At 34.8% G+C, this 12335-nt stretch overlaps 2 protein-coding genes across 2 annotated transcripts; both read left to right on the top strand.

Annotated features, from left to right (window-relative positions):
• Positions 1-232: 232 nt before the first annotated feature.
• Positions 233-4602, top strand: LOC108211492 (peptidyl-prolyl cis-trans isomerase-like). The gene is made up of 7 exons (XM_017383141.2): positions 233-456; positions 1542-1754; positions 2806-2947; positions 3067-3155; positions 3386-3440; positions 3544-3629; positions 4208-4602. Exons 1-7 carry the CDS (start codon positions 406-408, stop codon positions 4361-4363), a joined length of 792 nt encoding a protein of 263 aa, XP_017238630.1. The 5' UTR covers positions 233-405; the 3' UTR covers positions 4364-4602.
• Positions 4603-4747: 145 nt separating this feature from the next.
• LOC108196912 (pectin acetylesterase 6-like) lies at positions 4748-7829 on the top strand. Its single transcript, XM_017364402.2, has 12 exons — positions 4748-5300; positions 5525-5607; positions 5713-5842; positions 5963-6036; positions 6189-6275; positions 6400-6524; positions 6624-6684; positions 6757-6810; positions 6907-6984; positions 7090-7195; positions 7295-7440; positions 7554-7829. Exons 1-12 carry the CDS (start codon positions 5117-5119, stop codon positions 7659-7661), a joined length of 1236 nt encoding a protein of 411 aa, XP_017219891.1. The 5' UTR covers positions 4748-5116; the 3' UTR covers positions 7662-7829.
• The last annotated feature ends 4506 nt before the right edge of the window (positions 7830-12335 follow it).

The following is a 12335-nucleotide window of genomic DNA, read 5'->3' as shown; positions in this document are numbered from 1 at the left end:
CATCTCGTTTCCATCAAGCTGCGAACCAAACTCTCCAATAATAATGAGATTTCTTTGTACATGTAAATCACTCGATTAAAATTGATCATTTATTTAATAACATAATTTAAAAATTACTCTGTATAAAAAACACTCTCTTGATTAATTTGCATTTATATTAAACTATTATAATTTGGAAACAGAATTACAATGTACACAAATGAGGCGACTAGGGCGGAACTTGTGATAAATGGAGTTGAGGTTAAGACAATAATGATCCGGAAATAACAAGAAACCTTAAAGTGGGCACCCCCAGCGTATCTTAACCAAACCCCATCAACACCCCTGTTTCTTTATCTTAATTCTTACCAAACTCAAACACTCAACACCTTCATTCTCTGTAGAAACCACATTCTTAACCCAACCATGGCCTCAGCAACTCATCTACTTTTCTCTGCATCTTCTCCCACGTTTCAGGTCAACCCTTTTTCTTATCTTATGTTTACTTTAGTTTCTTCCACTTCTGTTTCAATTGAAGCTTCACTTTTGGTATTTCTTGGTTTGTAACTAAATTAATAACTAAATTCATATGGGATTAAAGTTAGAGGGATTTAACAGAGCTTATTTTGGGTTTGAAGGAGATCCATTTCTAAATAGTTGTCCAATTCTGATTGACTTTATGTATGTAGTATAAGATGCATTGTCCGGATAGTTCTGTTGATTAATTTCAAGTATTCTATTTTAAATTTTATTATCGAAGAGAAAAGTTCAAAAAGTAATTTGTGAAATTATATGGTCCATTTTAGAATTCCTGCACAGAAGTCAAACCGGACAACTATTTTGAAACGAAGGTAGTACTGAGGTTGATGCAATATTTCAACAGATAGTGAGAAAAGAAGTCTGATAGTGATACACTTGTATGCTTATACATTTGCTCCCTGAGTCTCATTTAATTCTATACAGTTTTTTTCACTGCTAGACACGTATTTCAATGCTCTTATAAAATATAGTTTTGTAACTTACTTTTAAGATTTTTTTTCTGAATAAATATTTAACATCTAAACTTTTATTCAGAAGAAAGAAAATCTTAAAAACAAGGTACAAAACTATACTTTACAGGAGCATTAAAGTGCGTGCCGCGTCTCCGTCCCCCAATGTATACTATCAGGGGGAGGAGGGAGGTCCTTTTATGAAATAATTTGCTCGTTTTAAAAGCTACCAGTTGGAATTACATCGTCAATTAGGCAAAATTTGCCTGTTTTTTGATTCAACATCATGACCCGAACTTCTTATGTGCATACCATATATTGCACTCTCTCTAGATATTAATAATCAGCGGCGGAACTAGAAAATTGGTATTGTGGGGGCTAAATAGAATATAAATTTGTGGGATTATATAGTCTTATTGATTTTTTTTTTACTAGCTGGGGCTAAATAAGTTTATTTTATGTAATTCTTTTCATCATATTAAAGCCCCTACTAGGCACTAGCCCCTGTGTAGCTCTGCCACTTATTAATATCATGAAAAAGAACTTCCAATCTCAGATATTTTCCTTCAACAGGGTAGTTCTAAGCAAGATGGGTCCATTATGGGAGCTCTGAGTTCATCTTCCTTGAAGTCTGGATCATATAATTCTAGAAACTCAGCTATAAGACTCGCAGGACATTCTCTGACATCAAGGAAATATTATTCATCATGTTTCCCAGCAGCACAAGTTTGTAAACAATCTTCGGTTGGATACCATAGACTTAAATGCACAAATACAGCTACAAGTGTAAGTATCTTATTCTTTGCATTATTACTGGGACTACTTTCATTTTATGTACTTGCATTCGTAATTTTCTTTTATATTTTTATCATTCCTTTATACCACTGCGCTCGTTAAAATTCCAAAGTTTCGAAGTCAGTATTAATCCTCACATAATAAAAAGTTATTTTATCATAGTTTTCACTTGCTAAGAATATAATTTAACCAGGCCCTTTGGCTGAACATGAAGCTTAATCTAGAGCCCAAGATCGACTCATTAAAACTTTATGATACTTGATGCACAGAAGTTTATATTTTGCAATATTAGTTTTGTCCAACAATAGAAAAAGGAGATGAGAGTGTCTGAGAGCCAAACTACTTCGGTATCTCTAAATTTTAAATGTATGAAAATTTTAAAAGATATATAAGAGCAAGACCAGTGATGATAAAATAAAGTGGAGCTATTGCTATAATTTATCACCAAAGAGTGGTTTTTGGTGCTAAATTACCGTACTATCTCCAATGGTTTGTGTTATGCCCCCCTCCTTTTTACTCATTTACCTCTCTTTTTCACATTTTGATGACTCGGTAATCATAGAACACTCTATATCTTGTGCTAATTATAGGAAGAAGTATAACATCGTGCTATTTTAGCAGAACGTTTAGCACACCGTTGGAGTGGTATATTTTGATTTTTGTTCTATAATATAGCTGTAGCACAATATATAGCACACTATTGGCCATGCTCTGATGGGATCTCAGGGTACTCCATGGCTACCCTCGTCACCAAGTATCTTGGCCCGTGGTTGCAGATATGTACCGTGGAAACTAGGTTTGGTAACTGTAACTACGTATTTGGTACTGTTGTAGAATTCTATAAAGTGGAAATTAGTTTTGGGAAGAGAACATTAGCGAGTGGCAACAAGTTCTCGGAAGACCTCCCAGTCTGTTTTTTTAATTATAGAACTATATTCCTAATGCTTGTGGCTTTATCTATCTGTGTATCATAATTCTTATGAGTATACATTGCCAAAGTTTTTCTTGGTATATTAACAATCTTATCTCTATACAATGTTAGGATCTAGAGTTGCAAGCCAAGGTGACTTCCAAGTGTTTTTTTGAAGTGGAAATTGGGGGTGAATCTGTCGGTAAAATTACAATTGGTCTCTTTGGGGAGGTTGTTCCCGATACTGCTGAAAATTTTCGTGCTTTGTGTACAGGCAAGTTCTCCCTTGCTAATACATACATAATTGGTATATCCAACAATGTGATGTGTATTGCCTTCAAATTCTAACATTACTGCATGTGACATTCTCGCTATAAATTAATTCTTTTGTAGGAGAGAAAGGATTTGGCTACAAAGGGTGCTCCTTCCACCGTATCATCAAAGATTTCATGATCCAAGGAGGTGATTTCACTGCAGGAAATGTGTGTGCCTCTCTCCCTCTCCCTCTTTTCCTCCTACCCCCTCCCTCCCTCCCTCTCTCCCTCTCTGTGATTAAAAATGTGATTTCACAAGTAACAGGCTCCCTCCCTCCCTCCTTTCCTCCCTCTATGTGTGATACAAAATGTGATATCACAGTAGGCACCATTCTGATGTTTCTGCAAATTGGTGTCATATTTTGGTGGGTGATGGCCGTATTGTTTGTTATCTACAGGGTACTGGAGGAATCAGCATCTATGGTTCTACATTTAAAGATGAGAGCTTTGCTTGTAAGTCTTTGTTAGATTGCAATAAAATGTTTCTTGTCGATATGTTGATTTTTTTTCCTCCAGCAATATCTCACTGATAAATTTTCATATTTATTCATTGCAGTGAAACATGTTGGGCCTGGAGTATTAAGCATGGCCAACGCAGGTCCGAATACTAACGGGAGCCAATTTTTCATTTGCACAGTGAAGGTGCTCTACTCTCATATTTGCTGTTATTAAATTGTTAATGTTTATCAGCATCATATTGTTGTCTTCTTTTGTGGGTGTGATTAGCGGTAAATTGTTTCTAGTGTCTGCAAGCTTTTGGGTCAAACTTGTAGCCATATGTTATGCTGTTCATGTCTGCTATTCAAAGTAAAGATCTTGTTCTGCCTAACTATGTAGTCGAAGGCAGAAAAAACATCATATAGAAAACCGTGATGCTGTGTTTAGTTGGAGAGAATGGAGTCTAGACTATTGTGTGCAATGCTTTCAGAGTTTTGCTCATTATATCCCAATAAGTTTGAACAGCACAAAATCTCTTCTATTGCACTCACAGATTTTTATCATCTTTTCTCTGTATCTCATCATCCCCTTGATCATTCTCACACTGTAATCCGTCCTTTTCTTATCTATAATTAAGCTATGATCCTTACAGAGAACTTTATACGTATATGTTGTTTTAATTGTCGATATAAAAAGTTGAATAAAATATTTCTCACTCTTTTTACATTAATCTTTGGGACTTCGTAACTGTTTGTATTGACAAGTGAATTATCATTTTGTAGACTCCATGGTTGGATAATCGCCATGTTGTATTCGGGCATGTCATTGATGGCATGGATATCGTCGAGAAGCTTGAATCACAGGAAACAAGCAGGTCAGATGTTCCTCTAGCGCCGTGTAGAATTATCAATTGTGGAGAGCTACCCCTAGATGGTTGACTGGTTTCCCCAAAAGAACCTGCGAGATTAATTCCATTTTGGCTCATCTCATTTTTCTTATACTCAAGATGTCCAATGGTTTAATAAAGTAGTCATGTAGTAGAACTCTTTTGAGGTGAGATGAAAACTCAGAAGGCAATCTATTAGCCCCTTTGTCTAGTTAAATTTCTTTTTCCATGTAATAGAATGCTGGTCTCAGATTCAGGAGGTGGTAATGGCAATTTTAAGTTATGCGTGTATCTGTTCTTGAGTAATTTTAATACTTTATTTTTCTTATCTGACAAAAGTCCATGTGATTTACATTGGATTTTATACATGTAAAAAGTTGCAGCGAATATAATATTCCCATAAAAAGATATCTACCCCACTTAAAGGAAATCATATATTTTAATATCTCCAAATTAGCCCCTCACTGAATATAATCTGGAGATATATACCAGATTTCATTCTTATAATAATAAATAATTAATGGGTTTTGATTTTATTCATTTCTGCAACAACAATCACAGTATTGAGAATAAGATAATGTGAAATTGATGTTATCAAACAACCAACTGCTAACAAATATAAGCAAGGCAGTTGGGAAAGAAGATTAAATAGCATATATCTACATGGGATCTTTTATTCCTTAACAAAAAAAAGTTGGGATCTTGTATTCAATGCTAAATATCTGGGAAAAAAAAATGCTCTTGACTTGTGTATAAAGAGATGTTGAGACTCTGGAGAGTCTAAACATCTGGCTGCAGCTGCATAATGGGAAAGACTGTGGCCATGGCATTTGAGTTATCAGCTTGCTTACTTTTACTCTTTAGTATAGGTGGTGCAACAGCCTTATCATCGTCGGGGAACAGCTTGGAGGATGGTTTGCCTCAACCTCAAGCATTGATGGTTCCTCTTACAATTATTTCATCGGATATCGCCTCCCCTAAAGGAGCTGGTAAATTTATTCATTCATTATGTACAGTTCTATTGATCTTTGATTATTTATTAAGATTTTTTTTTGAATTCTGTGTTTATGCCTGTAGATAAATTTTTATTTGATGTATTTATTTATGATTTTGAAGGAGTATACATGTCTTTATGTAGCTGCATTGTTGTTTGTGGATTAGATATGATTTTGATGACCTGCATGTTTACTTACTCTCTTTGGTTGATTATTAGTGTGTTTGGATGGAACATTGCCTGCATATCGTATAAGTCGAGGTTTTGGATCTGGTGCAGACAACTGGCTTATACAAATTGAGGTGAGTTCATAGTATTTCTGTAACAATCTATGTTCTCTTAACAATTTTCATTAATCTGTAAGAATATAATGCTATTGAGATGTGAGGCTTAATGTTGTGATGTAGGGAGGTGGTTGGTGTGATACTGTAAGAGACTGTGTGTATCGTAAAACAAGTCGCCATGGTTCTTCCAACTACATGGAAAAGGAAGCACCATTTATCGGGATATTGAGCAATAAAGCTGAAGAAAATCCTGGTTTGTATCATCTAGACATCACTATCGGAAATTTAACAAAGCTGAATTTTAAGAATTATACGTTGTCCTTGAATAGTAGAATGTCTTCTGTTCTGATCTGGATGTTCTGTTGTTCTGCAGATTTTTTTAACTGGAACAGAGTCAAGCTTCTCTACTGTGATGGTGCATCTTTTATGGGAAATAGTGAAGATAAGGTTGGTGATCACCTTTTTATGCTTCTCTTGAGAAGGATACTGCTTCAGAATTTCCGCTATGTTCTCAATACACCAGATGTAGTAGAATTGATTCAAGTCAGCGGTGTCATTCTTAGATTCTTAAATTTTTTGATGAAAACTTTACTCAACAGGAAGCACGACTTTTTTTCCGAGGACAACAAATCTGGTCGGCTGCTATGGAGGAATTAATGTCACTGGGAATGAATAAAGCTAAGCAGGTTTCTGATGAATCATCTAAAACACACGCCTTGCAACACACACACACACACGTATACATATATATATATATATATATATATATATATATATATTTGTAATGCCCTAATTGTAAGTAAATTATAGGCTCTTCTCTCTGGATGCTCTGCTGGAGGCCTTTCCTCCATATTTCATTGTGATGAATACAGGGCACTGTTTCCGCAGACCACTAAAGTAAAATGTTTAAGCGACGCAGGAATGTTTCTTGACGTGTAAGATGCCAGTCTTTATTAATATTTGTTGCTGTATTTACCATAATTTTATATGTAAAATTGTTATGATCTTAATGCTTGGTCATTTGGATTTAACAGGATTGATATAACTGGAGGACGCACTTTGAGAAATATATATAACAGCGTAGTTAACCTCCATGTATGTGCTTAGCTTCTGGATCAAACTTTTAATTCAATAAATTTTCCATAATTTTATCACATCTGATTTCAGGGACTGCAAGGCATGCTGTCAAAAACTTGCAGAAATCACTTGGATCCAACTTCGGTATGATTTCTACTCTTTATTAGTTCAAGTTCGTATAAAGAACCTAGTTTAAACATTTTATTGCTTCTAACTAATGCTCTTTCTCTCCCTCTCTAGTGTTTCTTCCCTCAAAATTTGATTGCCGATATCAAGACCCCAATGTTTCTTCTCAATACAGCCTACGATGCCTGGCAGGTTAAGTTCTGTTATAAATATACTGAATTATTGTCGCTAACAGATTTTTTATGTTTCATATATATCCTATGCACCATTTAACCTGAAACTTGTATCCCGAATCAGGTCCAATCTAGTTTGGTTCCACCACATTCTGATCCTCATGGTTATTGGAAGGACTGCAGATCCAACATTGCACTCTGTAATAAGTCACAACTCCAGTTTCTTCAAGGTAATCTCATCGTTTATTTACTCCTTTCTCCTTGGTTCATACGTCTGCCTTAACTTATCATATGATTACACGACTAAGATTACCTATTCTTCTAATCAGATTTCAGGAACCAGATGCTGCAGCAGATTAAAGCGTTCTCCTCGTCAGATCAAAATGGTTTATTTATAAATTCCTGTTTCGCTCACTGCCAATCTGAGATACAGGATACATGGTTTGCCAGCAACGGTCCCAAAGTAAATAACAAGGTATGGCAAATACTATGCACATTCTAAATTTATAGGGAGGCCTAAGGACTCGGATCATGATTCATCGGTTTCTTTCTATGTATTTGATTATCGGTGATTTTTGATCTGTGCAGGGTATAGCGCAGTCTGTTGGAGACTGGTATTTTGATCGAACTGGTGTCAAAGCGATCGACTGCCCTTATCCCTGTGACAAAACCTGCCACAATTTTGTATTCGAGTGACAATGTTAGTAACAGGCTTCCATTTGTTCACATATAAATACCATGTAGCGCCTATGTATCTTTCTGTGTTTAGAGAGTTTTGTCCATTAAGAAGCTTAAGCACATTGCTCTAAATATTTGTGTGGTGTTTGGTAGACTTTAAGAAGTACCAGGCTGATTCTGAAGGAACTGGTGTATCCAGTTAATTAGTAAACCAATTTAAATACTCATCAAATCACATGTTCACAAGGGCATCACTTTTAATTGCATCTATGTTACTCAAACACTTTCGAACTTTTATTTTCAAACACTTTAACGGGGATTGAATAGTCCAAATGGTTGGTTTATTCATACAACTTTTGAGGAAATATTGCGAAACAATATGTTGTATCAATTGTCGTTTGGCTAAAAATACATAATTTATTTTTTTGAAATAAGTCCTTATTTTTCTTAAATAAGAAATATGAAAAATTTCGTTAACATTTATATCCAAAATTTTCTTTGAAAAATTCATTTTTTACAAAAAATGAAAACTTATTTTTCATTAAGTGTTGCCAAACATGCATATTTGACAAGCTTGAAAACATGTCTTCGTGACTTATCGTCGGAAACTAACACATTCCTTCCGATAACACTATTATCTCCTGAGTTTTAATACCCTTTCTTCCGTTATGTGTTTAGCAAAATATTATTTGTCCTCACAAATTCAAATTTATTATTATGATATATATTGTTTAGTAACCAATTTTTTCAAAAACGTGAAGGTGTTTGGAGAGCAACATTCCTTCTCACTCAATATTATTAATTGTCCTGCTAAATTCAAATTTTTGTTATTATTGACTGCTAGTCGGATGTTACATGTTAAGTGACCAATTATCTCAAAATCTCAAATGTTTGGGAGGAATTTTTACCAGGATCATATTATATTCCAACAATGCATGAGTGAAAAATGTTGGATATTTATTCATATGATAGTCTAGATAGTAATAATGGGGAATAGTTAAGAATATTTTATTTTATTTTATAATATATTTGGGGTTTATTCAATTGATATTTTAATAAATTAATAATAATTTATGAATTTTAATAAAGTGTATCTGGTTTTAATTTTATACTGATTCAAAATAAAATGTCAAAGAAGTTGATATGTACTTGAGATTTAAGCACAATGTTTTAATATCCATTGGATTGTGATGGAATTTTAAAAAGTACAAAATACACTAAATAATCCTATAAAATCCATCATTTTGTGAAGTTGAGAAAAATTTACCAGCATTTGAATGACATCATGTTTTAATTAATTTTTAAATAATCTCAATTAAATATTATTGTACTTTAAAATTAAAATCTCGACTAAATAACACTATATTTTTTAAGTATACTTTAAAACTGTAATTGAATATCTCAATATTACAATATATTTCAAAATCTAAATTTAATGAATGAAAAAATCTTTAAAATTTCAACTAAATACAGGAGAAATTTAACTAGTATCTTATCTATGTGTGTATGTCGCAAAGAATATGTGCTTGTTTGGGTTAGCCGGAGAAGTACTTCTTCTCTAAAAAAAGCTGAATTCTATTTTTCTTGACCCGTTTGTGTAAAAAAACACAAGTACTTTTTAAAAGTTACAAATGCTAATTTGTTTCCCAGAGCTTCTAATTCTTTCCCCAAACACTTTAATCAATTATATCCAAAAAAGCTGAATTCTATTTTTCTTGACTCGTTTGTGTAAAAAAGTACAAGTACTTTTTAGAAGTTACAAATGCTAACTTGTCTCTCAAAACTTCTAATTCTTTCCCCCAAACACTTTAAGCACTTATAAGCCTTAACTTGCTTCCAACTTCTACTTCATTTTTTTTTTACATTAATCAATAAGCACTTATTTTATACTCATCCAAACGGCCCCAATATTTTAACCAGTTTATCTGTAATATCGTAAACTGACAATCAACTCAAAAATGAAGGATTAATTGTAAAATGTATCATCATAATCAGAGTTTTTTTTTTTTTTTTTGAAATGATCATAATCAGAGTACTGTTATACTATTACAAATTTAAGTTTAAGACATCATAAAATTTTGGAACGATCATCATAAAAAGATGTTGATGGCCATAGGAAATTCATGGTAAATCCGTACTCGTCATGGTTATGGAAGTTTCATGTATGTGTATGGTGCTTAATCTTTTTCTGGGTCATTTTTGTTTTTATTTATACTGTGTGAGGTGATTGCTTGGAATGTTGAGTGGGCTATTCTAATACTCCCTCTGTACCTCTCATTTTTTTACGGTTACTATTTTGGGATGTTCTTCTTATCATAAATAGTAAGTTTTTCCATCATTACACCCACTACTTCCTTCCACTATCTCATATTTAACAATAAAAATTACTATTACACCCACTACTTTCCTCCACTATCTCAAATCTATTATTAAATATTGATGGCCCCACCACTTTACCCACTTTTCATCTAACTTGACTTTTTTTTAAACATTGTCTTGGACTCCGTGTCCCCCTCCAATGTAAAGAATTGAGGGGGACGGAAAGAGTATGTGGGTAGTTGAGGTGGATAGACTATCAAGGACAGGTGAAGATCATTCTAGATTTTCGGGGATGATATGGTGTGAAAGGGAGTGTCACGTATCCAACTGTTTAAGAGTGACCAGCGAGGTGCTCTGTCACATGCTCGTATTAAGTTTACGGACGCCTTAGCTTTCCGGGCTTGTTGTCGTTCTTTTTACATATGGTTTGGAGGTGGCTCTAGGAGCCTGCGATTTTATGGGCCATCAGATATATAATGACAAGAAGCAGAAACTCCGTTCTCCGCAGCGGCAACAACCCTTTTATTTTTGGGCTTTTTTTATTCATAACCACGATTTCAATCTTCTTTCTAAAAATACTAACTTATCCAATCTTATTTTCAAAAATACTACCTTCTCTAAAATATTTTCAAAAATACTGTGGTTGCATATGCAACCATATATGCAACTGAATCCCTGATTTCAAGTTCCAGTTTTCAAATGTCATTTTCGACCTCATCGTTGGAATCGATATCGATATGGTTGCATATGAGGTTGTATTCAATTGATTCTATTGTAATCTAATGGCCCCGCAGGGCACCCATACATCAGTTGCAACTTACAGTTTCGGTTGCATATGAGGTTGCATGCAACTTCATATGCAACTAAATGCAACTGAAAACTGTAAGTTCCAAATGATGTATGGGTGCCCCTAGCGGGGCCATTAGATTGCAATAGAATCAACTGAATGCAACCTCATATGCAACTAAATGCAACCTCATATGCAACTAAATGCAACTGAAAACTGTAAGTTCCAACTGAAGTATGGGTGCCCCTGGCGGGGCCATTAGATTGCAATAGAATCAACTGAATGCAACCTCATAGGCAACTAAATGCATCCTCATATGCAACTAAATGCAACTGAAAACCTTAAGTTGCAACGGATGTATGGTGTGCCCCTGGCGGGGCCATTAGATTGCAATAGAATCAACTGAATGCAACCATATGCAACTGAATACAACCATATGCAACTATATATGCAACTGAATTCCTGATTTCGAGTTCCAGTTTTCAAATGTCATTTTCGACCTCATATTTGGATTCCATATATATATATATATATATATATATATATATATATATATATATATATATATATATATATATATATATATATATATATATATATATATATATATATCGATTCCAACGATGAGGTCGAAAATGACATTTGAAATCTGAAACTTGAAATCAGGATTTGTAGTTGCATATATGGTTGCATAGGCAACCACCGTATTTTTGGACAATATTTTCAAAAAGGTAGTATTTTTGAAAATATTTTAGAGATTTGAAAATAAGATTGGTGATATGGGTCAGAAATAATATTTAATTATTATTGGATATTAAAAGCCCAAGAATACTAAAACCCAGTTAAATAGGGCCTGGGGCTCTTAAATATTAATTAATTTCGTAATTAATTAATAGAGGCCCAGTCAGAGGTCCAGTTACAAGTCCAAATTCTATAATACATCTGATTCTAGCAGATAAATATTCAGAAGTTCGGATAAACGTCAACAACAAGAGGATAAGAGTTCTATCTTATCTCTTGCTTCGAGGCATACTTCGGTAAGAAGTCTGATACACGGAATCGTACTTCCGTCCCACTTCTGACTCCGAAACGCCTATATAAAGGGCTCTACCCCTCATAACTAGAACTACGTTTTGGACTTGATTCTTCTCCACGCAGAAGATACGTAGGCATCTCGTATCGAGACCAGTCCAAAGCACGAATCGCTCACCCCCGTTTTTAATTCTATAACATTTGGCGCCGTCTGTGGGAAACCAACAACAACCATGACGAACCCAACCGGACCACGTTCAGAAATCCATGTTCCACGCAGTCGAACCACCACCGGGGTCTCGACTGAATCAACCCCTGTAACTACCTCCCTCCCGCTTGGTACGACCATTGCTCAAACTACTACTCCCCTGACTTTTGGCTCGCTGCCCCCTCTGACTCGAGTAATAGCAACCGTCACCGACGCCGGCACACATTACTCAACGGTCACTACAACCACCCGTGGAGGCACAAGAGATGACTATGTGCATGTAACTGACTACGACTCTTCCGAATCCGAGCAGGAGCATGATACACCCCCTCGAAGGAGGAGAGAT

Source organism: Daucus carota, chromosome 1, assembly GCF_001625215.2.
Source record: "Daucus carota subsp. sativus chromosome 1, DH1 v3.0, whole genome shotgun sequence".
In the NCBI taxonomy this organism is placed as follows: Eukaryota; Viridiplantae; Streptophyta; class Magnoliopsida; order Apiales; family Apiaceae; genus Daucus; species Daucus carota.
Note: the sequence above shows the minus strand (reverse complement) of the source record. Positions and strands in the feature narration are given on the sequence as shown.